This window comes from Phasianus colchicus, chromosome 1 (genome assembly GCF_987193195.1).
Source record: "Phasianus colchicus chromosome 1, bPhaCol1.hap1.1, whole genome shotgun sequence".
Taxonomy (NCBI): Eukaryota; Metazoa; Chordata; class Aves; order Galliformes; family Phasianidae; genus Phasianus; species Phasianus colchicus.
Window position 1 is genome coordinate 93721934 of NC_143436.1, and position 22171 is coordinate 93744104.

At 42.0% G+C, this 22171-nt stretch overlaps 1 protein-coding gene across 7 annotated transcripts in view; it reads right to left on the minus strand.

The window, feature by feature from the left end:
- Positions 1 to 223: 223 nt before the first annotated feature.
- Positions 224 to 22171, minus strand: part of POU2F1 (POU class 2 homeobox 1) — a 120667-nt gene continuing 98719 nt past the window's right edge. For 6 of the 7 annotated variants that reach the window (XM_031612617.2, XM_031612612.2, XM_090152662.1 and 3 more), the window contains 7 exons: positions 21998 to 22139; positions 19714 to 19859; positions 18752 to 18931; positions 16023 to 16128; positions 14862 to 15207; positions 13927 to 14015; positions 224 to 12648 (listed from right to left, as the gene is read on the minus strand). In XM_031612617.2, coding sequence (XP_031468477.1) covers positions 12338 to 12648; positions 13927 to 14015; positions 14862 to 15207; positions 16023 to 16128; positions 18752 to 18931; positions 19714 to 19859; positions 21998 to 22139 — 1320 coding nt within the window. In that variant the 3' untranslated portion in view covers positions 224 to 12337. The other variant, XM_090152667.1, reaches the window with a different exon arrangement.

The following is a 22171-nucleotide window of genomic DNA, read 5'->3' on the forward strand; positions in this document are numbered from 1 at the left end:
CCCCAGGAAGGGATTTGAAAGCTGTGCTGTGAGCGCCTGTCAGCAATGCAGCCAGGGGAGTGCCCTGCAGAACAAACATTATTGCAGCACAGTGCAGAGAGGGAGCAGAGCTGAAGCAGAGAATCTCTCAGCAGCCCGGGCTGCCCACGCTGGGCTGGGGCAGATGCATCAGGGGAGGGGGGCTGCCCCAGCCCACCACATTGACAGAACACAAACAAGTGCATACATGTTAAAACACTTGGAAAATGGTTTAATGATGTTTACAACAGAAATGAACTGTACAATTACAGTAAGTTTAATATATATAAAAAATTACAGCAGACAAATGCATCTACACAAAATCTACCTTTTCATTCTGATTTACCATAATCTACACAATCTCTCACCGCCTACAGCTATCTGTAGGCAACCACTGGGAAAATAATAATAATAATAATTATAATAATTATAATAATAATAAAGGGCATCTTTAAAGAGACAGCACTTCGCCTTCCTCCTCACCCTCCGTGCAACCAGCAAGGTTTGAAATGTATGGGACCCAACCCCTCAGGCTCAGGCGTGGGGCACAGTGGGTAGGGGCACTCTGGGGGGGCTCTTCCTGAGCTCTGCTGACCCGAAGGTCCCGGCACAGCGCTCGAGGGAGGGCAGGAGGAAGCGCCAGAGAGTTAAGACTGAACGTCTGTTCTGTTTTGGAAGAGAAGCAAAAGTGGCTGCTCTGACATTGCAGCCATTCTCTGACCACCGAGATCTATCGCAGGGTTCCAAAGGACGGGCCCTTCTTCACACAAAGGGTTGGTTTTCGAACTAACGTATTAAATAGCTTTTAAAAAAGCAACATTTGAGCTCCTTCCTCCTCGGCCCATCCCTTAAGAGCAGTGAAGAACCTTTTGCTCCGAGGAAGAGCCCCGGGTTAATGGGTGCGCGGCGACAGGAAGATGCTGTCTCTTTAAAAAGAAAGCAAGGATCCCAGTTGGGAGCGGCCGTCAGTGAAATGCAATCCGAATTGGCGGTCTGTGGAAATTCTTCATGGAGCATTATGTACACTTTAAAAACCCTTCGTTTTTGTTTTTTGTTTTTTTTTTTTTTAATTTATTTATGAACACCTAGGCAGTGAAAACCGTTATGTTAATACATACATAGACACACCCAAAACATACAAAAATACTATTATTTCAAACTACTAAGAATAGGACAAGTTCAGTTATCTCCATGCTATGACTTTAAGAGCATTACACTGAAACAAACAAGAATTTAAACGACAATTTTTTAATATCCCAGAAATATACCAAAATATACATCTAAGCTTTGGAATTACTGAGGTTAGACTAATGCAAGTGCTGGGTAATCGTACTTAATACACAAGTCTAAGGTTCTGCAGGAAAGAAATTATCTTTGGTATCTGCATCAGGCTAATAATATTAACATTTGGATTTTGCTTTGGGATAGAGCTTGTATGACCCTAGAACCAAACACCCCCCAATCAACTGAGATTAAAAAGATCCATGTAAAAAGTTCCTCCGTTTGCAACCCCCCCAAAAAAGTTAAAAAGTCACAGGCATCTACCTAGCATAAAAGGTTGAGAAATACAATGCATAGTTGCACAGTGGTGCTGCAAAAATAAAAGAAATATAGAAAAAAGGAGCTAGAGGAGAAATGAAAAGCTGCTTCTTCTTCTTTCAGGGATTTCTCACAACAGGACAGCCTCTTCCAAGCAGTGACCGGGGGGGTGGGGGGAGGGGAGAAAGCTCGGAAGTGCACCTCAGCGTGTATTAGTCGACGTCACCCAGCCCCCAGAGGGTTCGAGCACCCAGCAGAGCAGCCAATCCTGCGCCCAAGCCTTCAGCCCCCAACCCACCGGTGAGGCCCCTTCCCGGCGAGCCCCTTCCCCGCCGCCGGGCGCCTCGCAGGTGGGCTGGGCGCTGAAGACGCCCTTTGTCTTTGGTTTGTTTGTTTGTTTTGAGTTTATACAATCATTAGGAAATCTTTGGTTTTGGCTGGAAATTTTAAAAGAACAAAACAAAACAAAGAAACCGCCCCCTCCCGGCTTATAGCGGCCACCGTGACCTGATGAAGGTTCTCTGTCCCGGGGGGCAGGGGAACTACATTCAAATAAAGATGGAACGGGATCGGGAGGCAGCTGCTGGCCAGGCGGACAGCGGGGTGGGGGGGTGGGGATCCAGGATTGTCAAATAATAAAGAAGAAAATCAAACATTTGGAGACTTTTCTTGGGTTTGGGGTTTTTTGGTCATGTCGAAAAGCGAGTAGCGTGTCTGCAGCGGGGCCGGAGGCCTGCGGGCCTTGTGCGGCCCCGGGCGGGAAGAGTGGAGGGAGGGGCGGAGATTCACAGACTAATCAAGAGGACCCCTTGTAACCAAAGGAAATAAGATACAATTGCAATTTGCCCTCACTTTGCAGTAGCTTTAAGCAGCGACATTCAGAGGCGTAAGGGGGTCGCTCCCCGGGCTGCAGGTCACGGGGTGCTATAGGCCAGAGTTCAGTGTTCGTCAGAGGAGGGAGGGCAGACTTGGCAACTCTGTAGGGTTTGGAGAAAGTTAAAGCAAGTTACTCGGTTACGAGTTAGAAATGAGGTATACGACAGCTCCTGTACCTGTGGCGGATAAACACCCCACACCTACTCACACCTAGCCTTAGACACTACCACAGAGGAAGGAAATGGAACAACGGCACTGGCGGGACAAAGAGGTACTGCCTGGGTCCCCCCCGCCCGCTGCACCCCTGCCAACAGCCGCGGCAGCTCGGCAGCGATCCCTTCCCCACGCCAAAGGGAGGCCTGCCCGGCTCCCCAGCACTTCTTGGGGCGCGGGGCGGCTCCACCTCTTCCGCATGGCGCTCTGCCCTCGCACTCGGCTCAGGGCAGGCAGCACCAGGGCCACAGAGGCCGATGGAGGGTGGATGGGGGAAGAACTGAAGGTTTTGTCTCAACTGCCTCGTTCTCAGGACACTGTGACTGGCGCCTTCGCATTCTCGGCCATTTCTCAAGGGGGTTGCGTGATGTCCATCGTTTGCCCCTTGGCACGCGGCTTCCAATGTCACTGGATTCCGTCTGCTCGGTAATTTCAGATTGCTATAGCACCACAACACGCCAGCTTCATCCGCACACAACGTTATCACATTCAGGGAATAGGGCTTAAGTAGCTGCTGCGACAAAATTCAGCAAAGGCAATATGAATCCTGAAGTGGGGCCTACCGTAGGTAAGAGAATTTTGTGAGGACAGGGGAAGCTACCTTGATGAGTTAAGCATTTTATGGTTTTACGTAAAGCTCTGCAGGAGGACATCCACCAGCAGACCGAACCGTTTTTAAGACAGATCAGCGCATTTTGGTTTGAGCTACTTGACAATGTCCTGTTTGGTAGAGAGATGAGATAAGGCAGAGGGGGTATGTTCCAGTTCTGGGGCTGAGCCTCAGCAGCTCTAAAGGAACGCCAAAGGGCATCGTCTTCCCTCGCCTCCCACAAGCTGTTTCATTTCCTTCCTCAGATTTGTTTTCCTTAAAGCACACCTTGTTTTCCACTTCTTTTGTTCCAAGTGTTCTTTTCTTTGAGAAGTCGTTTCTTCAATATCCCTATTACCTACCTATAAATCTAACTAGCTCTTTGAAAAGTCACACAATATTAATACCACTTTTACATAATGTCAGAACAACAATTCTATTAGTAAAGCTTTCAGTGAAGTTCTGCAACCCGATTGGCGTCTGGAGGAAGAGCGGCTGGACAATCCGCCTCGCCCCCTTCCTCCCTCCCTTTCTTCACAAGAGCTCACCAAGCTCACCGATAAAACAACTCAGCCCAATAGCACGATACATGGACATGTACAAGGCTACTTTGGGGAGCAAAGAAAGGAGACTTCATGGCCCCCCTAAGAGGAGGGCCGTACGCAAAAGCTGTTGAACAGACTCTGACCTTAGACTACACTGCTTCCTCACTCAAAGGACAGAAACAGTTTTCCCTGACTGTATCCCACCATCAGCCTAAGACCTGAAGCACTGGGCAAGCTCCACACGCAGTTCGTCTTCACAGAGCCAAAGCAACTCTATGCAGAAAAGGTGGGAGTACCCACGAGAGATCAGGTCCTTTCAGAAAGGGACAGTGACCCCAAGCTCAACAAAAAAAAACCCACCCAGCTTTTTCTCTTACCCGCTCTGAAAACAGCAGAGCTGACGACGTATCAGTGCCTTTGGTTCCCTACGAGGCCACTGGGAATTCTCCCACCCCAGTGGAGTCGAGCTCCTCTCCACATCACCGCACGCTCGCACACACGCATGCACACTCTCTCTCACACACACGCGCCCCTCTTCCCCCATGCCACAGGCCTTGAAGGGAAGCCTTGGGGTGCGGATGGCAGGGCCACACACCCCTCCCAAGGTAACACCGCTCACCACGCCGAGACACGCCAGCAGAACGACCCGCTCCCTCTCCCAGCCAATCTCAAAGCCCCCCTCCCACCACAGTCTCACAGTATTTCAACCCGTTCAGGCACACCAGCCAGGTGTTAGGAGTAGGTTAGCTTTCACTTCTCAGTTTGGTTTTTCTTTCATAGTTTTTGGTCTAGACAGATTAGCATTGCTATTAGAAAAGGAAGTGTTTAAAAAGTTTTCCATCTATTATCAAGCACTACAAGCCCTACATTCAGTAACAAGACAAGGGGGATAAAAGGAACCTGTTTCACTTTTGCTCTCCCAGACAGATTAAGATGTGACAACCATTCTTCGCCCTCCCCGAAGTCAAACACAATGGACCCAATTCAGCTCTGGTGCAACTCAACTAACTGGAACGGATTTTCGTCTTGGTTGAGTCTAACCCAGTATATAGCCACCTTCTTTCCCCCAAGCCTCCCGCTACACATTGCCTTATCTTTAGATTCCAGCGAAGGGTAAGGATGGGCCAAGAGGGAGGGAAGTGTGCGCACACTTGAAAGGACCCTGAACAGCAACCCAACCAGTAACCTGCATGCCACCACGTGCCGTGCTGCAGATTAGACCACAGATAAACCAACCAAACAACAATCCCAAACCCAGGAGCGACAAAATGTTTCCTTTGGCAAGACAGATACAAGGAAAAAAATTCATGAGCAAACATTTTCCTTCTAACACAGTCAACCCCCTTCTCTGCCCCCAACATCCACCCACCCCCACCCGACCCTATAAAGTTGTAAGCTATAAACAGGATCTCAAATACATACAGCATAATCATGTTTATCAATCATAATAAACATCAGTTCAACTAAACTCTACAGCTAGAATTATCTCAACTATTTATAAAGTTTGCTTTTCTCTTCTGATTTTTTTCAGTTTAAAACCAGTTCTGCGACAATGCTAAGCTATGCTGAGGTATTTTATGAAGGTGCCAGAAGCCAGCTGCTACCCACACGTATTGTTCTCAGAGCTGTATGGTGCTACCTTCCACAGAGGAAAGACAGGGAAGGGAACAAGGAAGGAGGGAGAGGATGGGAAGGGGCCCAGATTATTCCAATGAAGGACAGTGCTTAGCTGTGCAGTGCAAACCAAACGAAAGCAGCCCCGCTGGTTGCTTTGTTATTTGGAATTTGGTCAGAAAAGAAGTACCTGATACAACATGACCGTGTTTGTCTACTCAGCTAAAAGGTGTCTCTGCCCTTCTCCCAAGGTAAAACCATTTGTAATTCCAGTGCAATCATCCTAACGCCCTTCTAACAGCATCCCATGGGGGTAACAGCTCAGTGAAGGTACCCGCTAAGAGTGTATTTGAAGTGGGAGAATGAAGGTTGAGTGAAGAAGATATAAACACCAAAAAAGATCGAGTACTTTTTCATGTGTTGATGCGTGTTTGACCACAAAGATATGTAAGGTCAGGAATCTCCTCTTTTCATTGCTCCAATAGCACTACAGCACTGGAACAACTTCTTTTGTCATACAGGGAACCATGCCCAGTTTGGACATGGAGCAAAAGATATGAATATTTTAAGGAACTGCAAGCCATGAGTCAGTCTGATATCAGTCCGGCACCATTTTATGAGTCTACAGCCCTCTAACATCTCTCTACATAAGCTCCACTCACATAAAAAAAGGCGTGGGCTGCAGCACCCTCTAAGACAAAGTCTATGTCAAAAATCTTTTAAATACTCAAGGGATCTCTTGGCCATAAAAAGAGAAAGACTCACGAGCAGCAACAAGAGTTAGATTTAATGACTGAGAAGAGCAGAACCTCTGTCATTCTGTACCTTGAATCCTGTATTGCTCTAATATTTTGGAAAGGGAGGGAGATATAAAAAGAGGTATTCTTACAAAAATACAAAACATTTTAAGTTGGCTGTGTGAGAACTGGCAACCTGAAATCCAGTGGGGAGCAGCAGGTTAGCTTTGGTAGCACTCCGCCCTAGCCAATCCATGGTACGTATCCATGAGATGTACTCATGCTCTGTGTATAAACATCACATAATCGTTTGGGGCAGAATGGGACTAGGATCCTTAATACAGTTAACCTGGTAATACACTGACCTACACTTCTGGTTTAAAACCACTGGACAGTTGGGCCAGACACCCTATTTTGTATGGCCCAAGACAACCCAACGGCCATGAGAAGCTACCTGCCTCTCTAAGAATTTCATAAAGTTAATTTTTACTTAAGAAATCATCAATTGATACTTAAGGTGATTCGGATACTTTTGTAGAGTGTCTGTGGTATGGTTCCAGCTGTAGCAGATTCTGTACTCCATTTATAATGAAGTGGAAACTTTTGTTTTAAAGAATGTTGCTCCATAGAAATGTGCAGTGAGCCAAAGCACACTGCAAAGCTCACAAACCTGACCATCATCTCAAACCAAAGCATTAGGATACAATAGCAAGAGAAGTAATATGGTTATATTTTAAACTGTTGCAGAGGATGCATATAGAGAATCTTCTCCAACACATTTTAGTAAGGGCCATTCTTTTACCACCCCCTGAGCAAAAAAGGTTTGTTTCCGAGGTTCTTTTTTTTTTTAAGGAATTAATTATCCTAAAAGAATTTCAGATGATCGAAAGTATAAATTTTTTGTCTAGATCTGATGCTCACCATGCATTTAAAGTAAAATAAGAGAAGGAACAAAATAGAGGCAATACATTGTTCTTCATCAAATGAAAAACTAACACGCTACAAGACAGCATTTGTTCTTGGGTTTTAGGACCAGCAGACAGCTACTGTGGTTAACACTGGCATCCTCCTTATTAACTCGAAAAGGTGCAAGCTGCAACTCCAAGTACTTCAGGGTCTACACTGTTTTCATTGGAATTCTTTGTCAGCCTGTTCATTTCAAGATAAAATGCAAACTTGAAGCCTCTTGTGTTCTAAAAGGTCTGTAATTCAAGCCATCGGAGTATGTCTTCTTCCTAATGTTCTTGCACTTTAGTTTTCTCTTGCAAAGTAACCTCACTAGCACTCAAACTGAGCAACAGAGCAGCACACTTCTACATGACAACCCTACTGACTCTCAACATGTTTTCCTTGAAGGTTCATCAGAGCACAGATTTCTCATTCATGGCAAAATGACTTTTGCAATCCAATTTAATGTGTACTTTCGACAACTCCTTACTGAAGCAGAGGATCTTCCAAAGCAGTGGTGCAATGTCACAAATTCCCCAAAGAAAAACTAAACAGTGAGTTCAAGTGACATTTGCCAATAGGATGGACAAAAAAAAAAGAATCTCTTAAAAACAAACTAGGTGGTTCTGCATGTAACGAGCATGCTATCTCCTCAGCAATTCTACGAGAGCATGCACATACATACCATCTTAAAGCTACAGAGGGAAATCATAAAATGTACCGAGACAGAAACACAGTAGTAACTCAGAAACACAAGAAATCCTCTTAAGGAGATGTAGACAGATGTGACCTTTGTAAGCAGCAATACCTCTGTATACTTCCTATGATCTGTTCACGAAGAATAACTCTACACTGACTGCGGCAAGCAGATTCTGAGGAGTTCAGCTGTTCTAAAGCCAAACAGGAATAAATTTTTCTAACAGAAAAAAAATTCATCACCAGCTTACAACAGCTCACCCTGAAACCATTTCCTAAATAGTTCTTCTAGACCTTCAGGGCATATCTGTATTTGTGGCTCTGCAAATCTTGTGGCTTTTGTCCTTGGCTATATGAGAGAGAGTTTTTCATTCTCTTTTCCTGCACGTGTCCTTTGGCATGCTTGCAAATGTGAAAAGCAACCCACAGATCCGTAAATACAGAGCCACAAGCTCAGAAAAAAAGATGTGATCAGACATATTCTAACACACTAACATTTCTTCTGATCTTGGCTGAGAAGTCAATACAGTAGCAAATATACCAGCACGCTGCTAGAAACTATCCTAGAAACAAACAATCTTAGAGAAAACCTTCCCCTAAAAAGAAACGAAGAACTTAGGACCGTGAGCATGTCATAGAAAATACCTCCATTCAACATGTAAATCCACTTATACAGGAATCAGAGGCACTATTTTGCCTAACTAGAGGAAAAAAAAATCATTTTGTTTGCAACATGTATGCTCTGTGCCTGTCAGCCAGTTTGCAACAATGCAAGTCCCAGTGCTTCCTGAGACAATAATTCTCCATTTCAAACACCGGTGAACTTCAGACAAAAATCCCATTTACTGAGTCTCTATACAATTGTTAGTCTCTTCAGACGCAACAACTTTTACTGTCAGCAAGATGATTATTTAAAAAATAAACTTCTTCTAAATTCCAGTACTTGATCTCACTCCCCTTCCCTTCACACCCTGAAGTCACGCACCTGATTTCTGTCTTTCACCCAAAGACTGGAGGTTGCCAGCAGCCATAAGACAAAGCACTGCAAGGGATGAAAAGCAGGCACTGGGATCAGTGGTCAGTCATTGGGATGTCACAGGAAAATACATCCAAGCAAATCAATTTGGGGTTTAACCAAAGCACGCTGGTGAGTAAAGCCATGGGATATGTGCTGCTTGAGTACTGTGCCAGCTTCCACAAGCTAAATCAAGCCCTTTCCAGATATGTGGCTATTCTGAGTTTCCAGTTTCTCTCAGAAAAAGGCTTGCTAAGAAATTCCCTGGAATCTGGGCCCCAGAGAGGGTGATGGGGTAGAGAGGAGGAGGGAAAGGGGGTATTAAGGTGCTCACACCAAAGCCATGTGACCAATGCAAAGGTAGTCAGGAAAAAAAGCAGATTTTTTATAATAAATAAACCATCCAAGCTGCATTAGTGTTCCAGATATGTACTCAACAAGACCCTCTCCCAATCACAAACCAGCAAGAATGGGACATGAAAACTCATTCAGACAGCTAATGGCACAGTTTCTTTGAACTGTGGAGAGAGGATATGCTGATTAAGGCCCACCCTTCTTTGTGTTTCTTATATATATGCAACAGCCATGCCCCCCACCCTGCCACATCTTTAGGGAATAGAAGATCCATCGGAGCAAAGACCGACGTATCCCTTCTTTAATGAAAAAGCTTCCTGATTAATTGTATTTTTGCACAGGCGTGAAAGTAAGTAGGAACTTTCAGACTCAGGAATGAACATGATAGCTGCAATTTTCCCCATCCTCTTACTTCACTGAACACAAGTCCCATGGGGCTTGTGCTCCTTTGGTAGAAACTGTGGTCCACACTATGGCCTCCAGACCAACACAGTGGGTACCAGCATCTCCTCTTCCACTTCTTCCCTACCTCCCTGAAGCTCACCCAGCTGTATCTTTTACCGCTCCGAACCTATTACTGTGGGAAATTTACATTTATGCAGTATTATTCATAGCCCTAAAAGTCTTCTGTGCAGCCTGAAGTCAGAGAGACATCAGACACCCAAAAAATACGTAATTTTAGTCATACTGGTGGGATGAGGGTGGGACCTGTTGGATTAACAAACCCCTGACATTGCCATTCTATTTACACATCAAACAAAAGAAAACAAATTAAAGTCAAGTTAAGAGTCTGCCCCAAGGATAATACAAATTACCAACCAACCAACCAAAAAAAAAAAAAAAAAAGATTAAAAACAAGCAGCAACTTTTATATAAAATTAATAAAAACAAAAGACAAATGAAAAAGAAATTGTCAGTAGCATCTATCGCCTCTCTGCATCTGAACTGCACTTATACAAACTAGTCCATTAGTACAGCAGCTTGCTAGAAATTGACTTTGGTTCAAGCTTAGTTTTAAAAAAATAAAACATAAAAAAATCAAAAACACATTAGAAACGGTGGACGGACATTTGTTAGTTTCCCTGCTTGCAGTTCACTAGTTTTGAAGTTACGGGGATAACTGGTTTAAATATTCAGTAACACAGGAAGGTGGAGAGTTAGAGATGAACAGAGCAAAACCAAGGCAGTGGGGGGAGAGATAAGGGATTCTGCCACTTGAGTGCAAACGCAAATCCCACATGCTTAGGTCACCAACCAGAGCACATGTAGAGTTTAAAGTTGCTGCCATCTGGATCTTGGATGAGAAACTCCAAGATCCCCCTGAATCATCAACACAATGAACAAAGCTGCATTAGTTCATTATTTCAGAACACTCTGGTGACAACAGGAAAGGGGGTGGGGGGAAGGAACTCTTCTAATACCCTTGTTAGCTTAAAGAAATCTACTTTTAAACACACGGCAGAAACTGTTAAATCCATCCAGAATGGAAGTTCAAAGTGAACTGCATTGCAGTGATCCAGTCTTCTCTTTTCAAAAGTCTTTTTGGTTCAGATACTAGATTGTATATTTAAGAATATACAGATCTAACTTCTGTACAGTCCATTACTCTTCCTCATCCACATAAATATTCTTTGCTGAATGGATCAGAATCAATCAGACAGTTACAGTGGCAGGTAAGTCCCAACGCTCCGCTCAGAGATGCTTATTGCCATTTCTACATAGCTAGCAGCATCACAGCTCAGAGACTACACGAGATCACCAAGGTATGTGCAAAAACAGAGACAACTCTCTTGTGTTGGCATCAGAGATGGCAGCTTCTGTTCTTACAGTTTTGGTTTCAGTGTTTTGCAGCCAGAAGCTTTTTTTTTTTCCCCTCCCTAGAAAATTCTCCCAAATGCAATGTTGGAAACATTAGAAGTAAACGAAGGAGAATGCACCTATGATTAGAGAGAGCCAGGCCTTTTGAAATCCTGTACCAATTCATTTGGTAGAAATCCAGGATGGTAAATGCTGCTTCATATACTTCCAATTAGCTTGAGTGACTTTAAAATATTTGTGTACGTTCTTAAGAGCAAAATCAATTCAACAGGACAGAAGAGCCATCAGTATGCCACACAATCTAGACTCAGGAGGTTAAATTCCACTCTCTGAAGTAAAGAGGAAACATGCACACGAAGCTAAGTGTAAAGTTTGGCCATTTTGTCTAAATAATTAAGAGAAGGAGAACTGTGGTTCACAACTAATTCCTCCCTCTGCTCAAAGAGCAGAGACCAGCCTGGATCTTTGCACACAACCATCTCTACCGCTACACTGAGCTTCCTGCACAAGCGATGGAAATTAATCCTTCTGACCCCTCTAAGTAGACATCAGACAAATTTAAGGATGAGGAAACTGTTCAAAACGTTCCCAGAAGATTAGGACAGAAAGTCTCTTTGTGCTCATTCTTCCTCTCCACCCTCCCACCCTCCCCCCACGGTGTGGGAGCTCGCTGAAAATAATCCAGGAGCAATAGACAAATGCGTCCAAACTATATATATAAAAATAATAATAATAATAATCATAATAATAATAATAGAGATACACCAGTAATACAGGCCTGCCTAAATTGTACCAGTTAAGAAAGGAACCCCCAATAAGATTGATACGATTATAAACACCTTGTATGACATAATGGCCTGTACAACAGACCAATAAAATGATAATTAAAAAAGAAAGATATTTAGACCAAAAAGGAACAAGAAATCCCCGTCCTATGTTTGAACTGATAACCCACCTTAACTTGTCATTGTGACTGCTGGAAATGATAAGTAGTCCTTTCACTTTTTTTGTGTTGTTTTTTTTTTTTGTTGTTTTGTTTTGTTTTGTGTTTTTTTTTGTTGTTTTTTTGTTTTTGTTTTTTTTACATTTTTGGTTAGAAAGTTCTCCGATCCATGAAGCGATCCTGAAAAGACAGTGTTTATTATAAAATTAGGCAAATGTCTGTCCCAGCTTTAAATCCTTCCTGTTTTGCTTTTGTTTTTTGTGTTGTTTTTTTGTGTTGTTGTTTTTTTTTTTTTAATATTTCTCCTTCTCTCCCTTGTCCCCAGCAACACGGCGAGAGGATGACCATCACATTTTTCAGTTCATAAACCCCACTGGCAGCCAATCCCACTGCACAGTGAAAAAGGCTGCTGGCAGCACAGCTCAGCCCAGCTCACTGTGCCTTGGAGGCAGTAGTGGTGGTGGATGTGGCCCCGCTCGCAGAGGCCACCGTGAGGAGAGAGTTCTGGATGGACTCAGCTGAGGTGGAGGTGGCATGAAGGCTGGCGACTGGTCCAGAGGCCCCTGCGGAGGCTGCAGCTGCAGAGACCAAGCTAACTGGGTTGCTGGTGAGCAGAGAAAGGTTCTGAGGGTTCAGGAACAGAGGGGCAGTTACGATGTTAGGAGTACCTCCAGCATTGGCAAACACCAAGTTTCCAGATGCATCCAGTGATGTTATTGGAAGAGAGCCACTAGATGCAAGAGCTAAAAAATGGAAAATTAAGCAGGGAGGAGATAACATCAGTAGTAAGCAACAATGCAGAATGTGCCTAAAAGCAACAGGGCTCTGCACTTTCCTTCTCTGATGTGAATGCTCCCTACACAACTAATGACAGTCATCATGCGTAACTTTTTTTTTAAATGACAAATCCTTATGAAGGGTGGGTAAGACCTTGCAAATATTAAAATGCTTCTGTCACCTGTTCCTAATTCCATCAAGCTTTTCTTCAGCTCTTTTACTGCAACACTGCTCTGTGTTTTCTGTCAAAGAAAAATGTGTGCACTCAGGTAACTTGGAAAGGGTTGAGATGCGTGTTCACTTGAAACAACAGTTATCACAAGATGAAGGTCATGTAACCTTGAGAGTAACTTTCAAAATTACAACATATAAATGCGGTTACAGCTTACTCTCACAAGGCTATAGGGTTCAGTCTGCCTTAGATTATGATCTCATATATTTATCTGTGACCCTTTGTGAAACGGTTCTTTCTTGGACCCTGCAAACAAGATTTGTTAAGCTGCTTTAGAAGATCACAGAATCAATCACAGAATTGTAGGGGTTGTAAGGGAGATCATATAGTCCCCGAGATGTTTGAATACACAAGGTTAGCTGGATGTTAAGGCACCTGCACCAACTTTCTTTTTCCCCCCATAGATGACAAACTATGAATTGAGAACAGATCTTACTTTTTAAAGTCACTGGAAATTTTTGACTGCATGGCAGTTGCAAAACAAAGCTTTACTCCTCCAAATATGGATTTATTAATTTAAATTTCCACGTAAGGAGTTTTAGGGGCAGGATTTTTTTCACTTGTTTAAAAGACGTTTGAGAAGAAGAAGAAAGGATCAAGTCTTTCTCAGAAGTGCTCTCCTACAGATCTCAAAACAGTGCAAAAAAGTGCAAAAACTGCTCAAGCTTATGTCAGAAGAGCTATAAAATGCATCTCTCCAACCAGCTGGAGACACACGTGCCTCTAAAACTATGGGGGAAAGACAAGAAAATAAATTTCAGATCACACGCAGTATCTTAAAGGCCTTCTGTGAATCTCTACGAGATTATACATGATTCTAATCTACTTTCTGAAGTTGTACCTGCTCCTGAATCTGTGATACATACAATGAATTTGGGCATTTGAATTTTGAAAAACCTCTAGTCTGACAACACTTATGTGCAGTTCTGAAGGGTCAGCATTCCTTTTTTTGGTAGAGAACAACAAAGCTAAGGAAGTACAACAGAGATGCATTAAGAAGAACTTTACTGACCTTGAATAGTTGCCAGTGTACTGTTGCTCATCAGGGCTGGGCTGAGAGCACCACCTAATGTCCCTGGATTGAGACTGAGTAAGGCACCTCTGCAGGAAGCAAGATCATGGAAGAAACAAAGACAAAGGGAAAGAGGGTTACTTTTAGGAAAAGGTGACCACTGTTTAGAACTACACGATCATATTTTTTTAAAAATGGCAGGAAGGGACACAGAAGATTAAGGCCTCGATCTAGTTATTAGCTTATTTCATTTTTTTCTTTGACGGTATCTTGAGTAGATGTTGCCTTTCAGCTCTGTGGTTAGCAATATGTCTGAAGTACAGGCACTGTAACTACAAGTTGCATTGATCATAGCTGTAAAATATTCCTGTAATGTATTTTTGGGAAACTGTAACTTGTTAAATAGCTATCAGCACCTTCTAGATTCAGATAAGACAGATGTCAATCAAGAGGAATTGAAGAAACAAAGAGCCATCTCTCAGAGCAATGTTTTTTAAAGCAAAAACTTCAACACATATTATGCATTTTTACAGCTTCTTGATTGTGATGGAGAAATGAATGCAGAGGTGACAAGTAGGCCTAGGTCAACTCTCCATTTGAGACGATTTGATGATTTCTGATAACCTGCAGCTCTTAAGTCAAATTGAGCAGTAGGATTGATGACTTGGCAAATTACAACACAGCTTTTTCATCTGTAAAATGAAACCATGTTTGTGTATCCTGATGGGAATGGTATCTCTACCATCTATAAGCAAACCTTCAGAATTTGATTCTGTGATTCTGAGATTCTGTGATTTCAGGTAATAGACACTAAAACTGCCAAATGAGCTCTACCAGAGAACTGCAATATATAAAAGACCACACAAATTATTCCAAGAATTCTCCTTTCCTCTCCTGCCACTTAAACTGTAAGGGTGTGAAAAATTCATCCTTACCCAGCTGCAAACTGTGAGGATGCCATCAAGCCTGGGTTTAGTCCTGCTGCAGCAGCCATGGCAGCGAGACTTGCATTTGCAGGCAACTGTGCAGCTCCTTGTAATGCGGCTGCTGCTGCTGTTTGCAACCCTGATGCTGTTACCATCACCTGGCTGGTCCCAAGAGGGGAGGACAAGGGAGTGGAGGTTGTCTGTGTTGTGCTGGTCTCGCTGGCACTGGATGCCTCTGAAATGGAGGCTGAGGCAGAAGGGGAAGGACTCAGGGAGGGTGATGTCACTGCTGAAGAAGCTGGAGGTGCCGTTGAAATCACTGTTGCTGTGTTGTTGGAGGTGGTTTCTGTTGTGCCTAAAAGATTGAGTCTGGTTATATCACTACAAAAGCCAGATATAACTGAGCAGAAACCACTTCAACTGAACTGTACATCCAACCGAAAGGGAGATAAATACACATTCTTCTAGAACCAAGAAGTCTGGCTCTGCTGAGTTTGGGTCTCAGTCTGCAACAGAATGACACTTCAAGAGGAGGCAGAGGAACACTAGAAGCTAGCAATAGGAGGCAGCACCTTTCACTTCAATATCACCTGTGTTTGTTTCCCCAGGAAAGTTAACCAAATGGTCACAAAGACTGAAGTTTCAGAGTGGAGTAACAAGGAACAATGACAAGATGCCCTGAGACACCTGTGTGACTACTACCGAGATAAAGAAAGACCTTCTGAATAAATTGAAAAGGGAAAATGATAGAGTTTAACATGGTGGCAAGGCAAATCTGCCTTTGTTTAAAGTTGAGAGAAAAGGAATGCTTGGAACCAACATACAAAAGATGAGTCCACAACATCTCAAAGATTCTTTATCTATCATAAAGGCAATTTTTCTTCCCTGCTTTACAGTTTCAGCCCAGCAGATTATAGATATCCATCTGAAACTTCTTCACATCTCATTATGCACTGCATGCATCAAAATCCAATCAGTACTTTATACAAAAACTCAGGCAGTAGATCCCAGAGAGTTCTAAATTTCTCCCAGATAACTACAATAAAGGATACCAGAAATCCAACAAAATCTTTACCTCTCTAAAATCTTAATTACTTGTCTGACATCATGATTTACCTGACAACTAAAAATAAATGTACTGTGAAGAAACTGTCATGGCATGCACCTTACCTGTGACTGACAAACTAGTTACAGCAGGACTGGTCAGAGGGAGCACAGGATTGACAGTCAGGGTAGTAGCTGCACTGCTAGTCACAAGGCTTGGCGTGGTTGCCACCTGGAGGTCGAAAAAGAATACAACTGCTCAACTGTTAAAAAGACAAAAGCAGTTAGCTACTAGACTTGCATTTCTTTCTTCTCATCCTCGGCTGAGGATAGTACCAGGGAAAATACTGCACATAAACTAACTGGTAAGGGATCCTCTAATCCATTACTTCAGCATTCAATGGTCTAGCCATACTACCTACTCTTATTACCAGCAATATCTTTACTCTTAATTATTCAGCATTTGAAGGGAGGTATATCTGTTATATCCATACTGTCTCAGGACTGCAAGTTGGCCCTCTACCCACCCCTTCCTGCCAAAGACAGAACCTTGCTTAATAGAGCCACTCTGCCATAAAGAGTTACAAAAGACACTATTAATGTGTTTCTTATTAAGTTCCTATTAAGGTGTTTCCTTTGTTTAAACATCTTTTCAGCTTCACATCTCCTTCTCTGATAAAATGATTGAGAGGCCACAGCATTAACAAAGGTATTTAGGGTAACGTGTTTACATGGATAAACAGCATAACGTTTCACATTTGTTCAAGCAACATATGAGCTCTATTTTGCTAAGTTCCCTTATGTCAGAGGAATGTTCTCTAAATCTTAAAACATCCAAATGACATTAGCTTATTTAACAGCTCAGTACAAGCCTACAAAATAAACTGCAGATACTGTGGAGAGAATACACCATAAGAACTAAGGCTGTAGAAGTACACTTACAAACAAAAGCAAACGTAAGAAGAAAAAAGGACTTTTTATGGACAAGAAATAGTGTCTAAGAGAAACATTTTAAGGTTGCTTTACACCAATGAGAGAAATTAATACTTCAAAATTGCCCAAGAGAACACAGCTAAGAATACAGGCTAAAATCTTCCTCTTTTCCCGTCTCTTACCAAAGTCCATTATGAGAGAAATCTTTCTCGTGCTGCATATCCTCTTATAGGAAGTCAAATGCTTTATGCATTTTAAACAGGGCTGGGGCAACTGGGACAGGTCTAAGAGCTTTCTGTCCATCTCAAATAGTCTATGAAATAAAGAAGAACTAGACATACAGTACACTTCCCACTAACGCAGCCTACGCATCACATCTGTCAACTGTCCACTGAACAGTTAAGGCCAAAGTCACAATCAATATTTCAGGGCAGTGAATGACCCAAAATTAATAAAGTTAGCCCTTGTGGTTACAGTGACTGACTTAAGCCAATGCAAAAGGAGGTTACAATCCAAACCAGCATTCCCCTCCAATCCTGCCACGGAGCTCTAGCACTTGTGCAGTTAGGGTAGAAGCTAGATTGATTATCCAGACATACTACTAAAAATTAATTATTATTCTTCGTGTGGTTAATTTGTAACCAAATTAGCAAACAGAGTCCAATCATCCTACGTACACAGTCTCCAGAGCTGACAAAAGAAATCAACAGAGCATATAGCCAGTGAAGACTAGGGGATGGGGGAGGAGGAATGTCCATCTGAGTGGTAATACAGGCTTAAGAGAAGCTTACAAAAAACGCTTTAGTGAAATATCACTGATAAAATGAATACTGTTGTTAACATTTCAATTTCTCATATACAATGGCCATTGGTAATTAAAAAGAAAATTTCCCTACATAAATTTTTTAAGTTGCAGTCCAAGAATGCTTGCACACTTTAACCAACCTCACTATGTTCTGCTTTGGTAGCAAGGCATGTAGCCTTGCTTTCCAACTGGAAAAAATAAAAATAAAAAGACTAAGTACAGTTAACATATCCCTTCCCCTGAAATGAGAAGTCGCATGCACACATCCTGAGACAAGGATGAAGGGAAAGAATGACACATCACCAAAATTAATGATTTAATGAAGTACTGGAAGATATTAGCTACTACAATGATGAAGGTGGAATAAATACTACAAAAAGACAACTACAGGCTACATAAATTCCACCACAGTCCTATTAGCATAGCTACTATGAAATCTAATAGCTACTGTTTCTATTTATGAAAACAGACCTCCATGGACATTGGTAGCAAAGGATCTGAAGGAACCTTGATGCAAGTGTTTTGTTACTCATATTTTCATGAAGTTTGTGTTTACCTGAGGTAAATACAAGTTTGGGAAATTAATTACATGAGTATTAGCTATTTTTTTCCTTTGTTCCATGCCTTCTTGATATAATAACTCCTGAATAAAAGTGACAACACTAACACTGGACTTTTATGACTTAAGTCTTCAAATGATATGATTTACTGTTGCTCACCTGCTTACACTGCAGCCAAAATAAGGCAGGAGGGGTAGAACTGCTAAGCATTTTTTATTACTATTATATTATAAAAAACAGTTTTGTCAAGAGAAAATCCAGATATAAGCATGGGCATATTTCCAAAGTAACAACCTAAATGCAAATTTCCTAGCCAGAATACTTAGTCATGAATTGGCTAAATAAAATGCCTGAAGTGAAGACCTGATTAGTGCCTGATATTTAAGCATTCTCTCGCTTTTGTAGTATGCAAGTAGGATATTTAAAATGCCAGTAAAAAATACACTTGTGAGAACAAATCTGCTGTACAAAGAAGGTGTAGCACGTGCAATTGTCACAGTGCAGAGCAGAACTTTCTTTCCCAGTGGTCTTTGTCAACACAGATTCTTGATTCTTACCAGTGAGGTTGGGCAAGGGAAAATTGCTTTGATGGGCGAGCTGCTGGTTCCACCACTGCTGGGTGGGTTGATCCTTTTCTCCTTCTGGCGCCGGTTACAGAACCAAACGCGGATCACCTCCTTCTCCATGTTTAGCTGGTCAGCTATCATGGTGATCTCCTCCGAGGTAGGCTTTTGGTTCTAAGAAAAGGAAACAAGTACTTGAAAGGAGAGAAGTTACCTTCATATGCTTTACATTATAGCTTCTCCTTCACTAGACAGAAATCTGGATAGGCTATTTATATGCAGAATCTGCTCAGTGGTACATTTTCTAGAGAGAGATCATAATAGGTACTTTTGCCCTACATTTTCCAAGTGACAGGAAAATCTGTACCAATGGTAAGCTACATTCCTCAAAGATGGGTGATGAAGACAAAGCTCACATGAATCTTCATGAGAGAAAGGATCTGACTTCTAAGTTTATCCTTCTAGGAACTCTACGTATTGATTGGAAAGCTTTCTTTTAGCATCTCCCATAAACGAATAGAACATACATCTGCACATACGGCTGCACAAAGGTAGTTTAGAACTGAAGGTTATGTATGTTGAGATTTTGTTATGTATGTTGTTACCCATTCACCCATCCTCAGAAAAGGTAATTCTGTCTTATTCTTTTTGATGTGCACAATATCAAGCTTTGAGCTAATGTTCAGCACCATGGATTGCTAAAATCACTGAGTCAATGAACTGTAAGAACCAATGAGATTTTGGTGGGGTGGTTGTATGTATGTTTGTTTGTTGTTGATTTTTCAAATTAAAATAGATACTGATCACATGCTCCTTGGAACAGTCTTTGAATCTACCTCGTTTTGTACAAGCATTTTCCTAAATAGTATGGTAATGGCTTCATTCTAGCACGTGCAACGTTAAACAAAAGCTTCTTTGTTTCTTTATAGGTTGACCTGAACAATAGCATCACTGACCTCCAGGAAACTCTTCTCTAAGGCCACACGTATGTTGGTCTCTATGCTGGTGCGTTTCTTCCTCCTACGGTTCACGCCTTCGATTCCTTGCCCTGGAGAATTCAGGGCACTTGGGCTGGAGAGAGTTGAATCAGATGAGAGGTTTTCTGTAAAAAAATAAATTAATACAAATAAAGAGATTTTATCTGAATGCAGTGCAACTTATAATGTAAGTGTTCTTCACCTGTGCAAGGCATGCTAAAATCCACTCTGTATCTATTCCAGATATACAGAGATTTCTGAAGATCACATGTATTAATTGCTGTACTTGAAACTTAAAATCTACGAGTTAAGTTAAGGGAGGGTGCTGCCTTTGCTCCCGTATTCTACCAGAGTACCCCTTTTATTTTACCTATACAAAATTTCTTTCTCCCTTATCTCATTTCAACCCACACTCTCACACTGCAACTACAGTTTAAGGAAAAAATGCAGCAGTTGATATTCACAAGCCACAGCAATAAGCCAAAAAAAAAAAAAAAAAAAAAGATCTGAGCAAACTGAAATTTCTTTTACCTACTCTGCAATACAGTAGAGAAAGAAGCAGCTCTCCCAGCCAGCTTCATAGTATTAAACCTCTTTTCTCTGGAGATCTTAGCAGATAGAAGCCTACATATCTAGCAGTTTCCCCCTCCTTTGCTTTAGAAGGTCTCCAGTTGTCAACTGCTAATCCTATCCTCTCTGGCTCCACAGAATAGCAAAGAGAAGATGCACTTTTATCCCACTCTGCATAAGAAAGTGCAAAACAACTAACTGACAGGTTCCAAAAGGAAGCTCAATCAAAATGACCGATTATGGTTGAGTAACACTGAAGACCCCTTGCTGCACTGGGGTTTGTGCCTGGTAAGTAGACAACATAGTTCATAATGCTTAACATCACTCTCGTAGGCTCAAATGGACAAGTACATTCACCATAGTATTTTCTAGATTATATTTTTTTCAGTAACAGTACTCATAAACCTGCTGGATCCCTTCTCCATCCTCAAAATCCCACAGAACAAACCGAGTTCTGTAACAGCGAATTCTAACACTGCAATGTAACATAATGGAAGGGATCGTTAGTATGCTTCTGCTGCCTGCTTTTACCCAAAAATAGCTGAATGACCTTTACAGTCACCTGAATCTTTCTTTCAAAGATTTTCAAGAAATTGAATGAGAGCCAAAGACTGTGGTTCCTAACTTCCAGGCTGCAAACGAACCCCGCACTGTTAACAGTCTTTAACTTCTCTTTATAGATCCAAGTATTTCTTCAGGTTAGCAGGAAATGCAAAGTATGACATTCCCTCATCTCAGCTGTTTGGGGACCGCTGTCCTGTGGAGTAGAGCAGTCAGTGTGAAGTTCTTTGTGTTTCCTACCACAGATCCAGATTACCCAAAGTTGCACCTCTCAAGCACAACAGAACGACACCTCCTTGTTCCAATGCAGAAAAAAATTTCCACACTGCATTCAGTTAATTACAAAATTTCAGGGAATACTGTAGGTAATAGCATAAAGCTCTCTTCATCTTGATAAAAATAGGAAGGCACAAATTGTCTATGCCAACTGTTTAGCAGATCCATCAGTTTTATAGTATGCACAACTGTACACTCAAAAGAAAAAAAGCTGACAGCACTAACATTATCTATCCTAACACCTAGCACCACCATCCAAGCTCCATTTTCTGGTGTTTTTTGGTTTTCTTCTTTTTCCTTTTTTCACTGTAACACTAACATCATGAGTAACTTTCTCCCAAGAAAAAAAAAATCATTCTGGAAAGAAAAAAAAAACTAACAACTCTTCTTATGGAGAGAAAGAGAGTGCTCATAAGGACTCTTGGAGTGAGATGAAAAGAATGCACACAGGGGATGTGGGAGGAGGTGAATGCAATAAGCTCTGCTTACTGAAACAACAAAGCATGCAACTCTCTTATTACACATCTGAAAAAGAAAGCTAGAGGAAGATTAGAAGTTATATGCATTAACATACATGAAGGAGGAAAACCATGACACACATTACATCTCACCCCATGCAATTATTCAGCTGACTGTAGAACACAATTCTAGAAGTTCACAGTGGAACTATTTCAGATATATGTGGGCACACAAACAGGGAAGAATGGACACTTATTTCTACACCCTTTTTTGTCCCATGAACACAGATCAGTGGCTTCATAAAACCATAAGGGCACCAACGAAGCATTTTTTCCAGAGTTTTTCAGAATCCTACTGATTTTGGTAGGCTGGTGAAGAAATACACAGACTCATTCACCTGCATCATTGAGCCACTTTTCCAGAAGTGGCTTTAACTTGCACATGTTCTTAAAGCTGAGGTTCAAGGCTTCAAAGCGAGAGATGGTAGTTTGGCTGAAGTCATTTCCATAGAGTTTGCCCATAGCGAGCCCAACATCACCCTGGACAAAGAAAGAGAAAAAAGGGATTCACT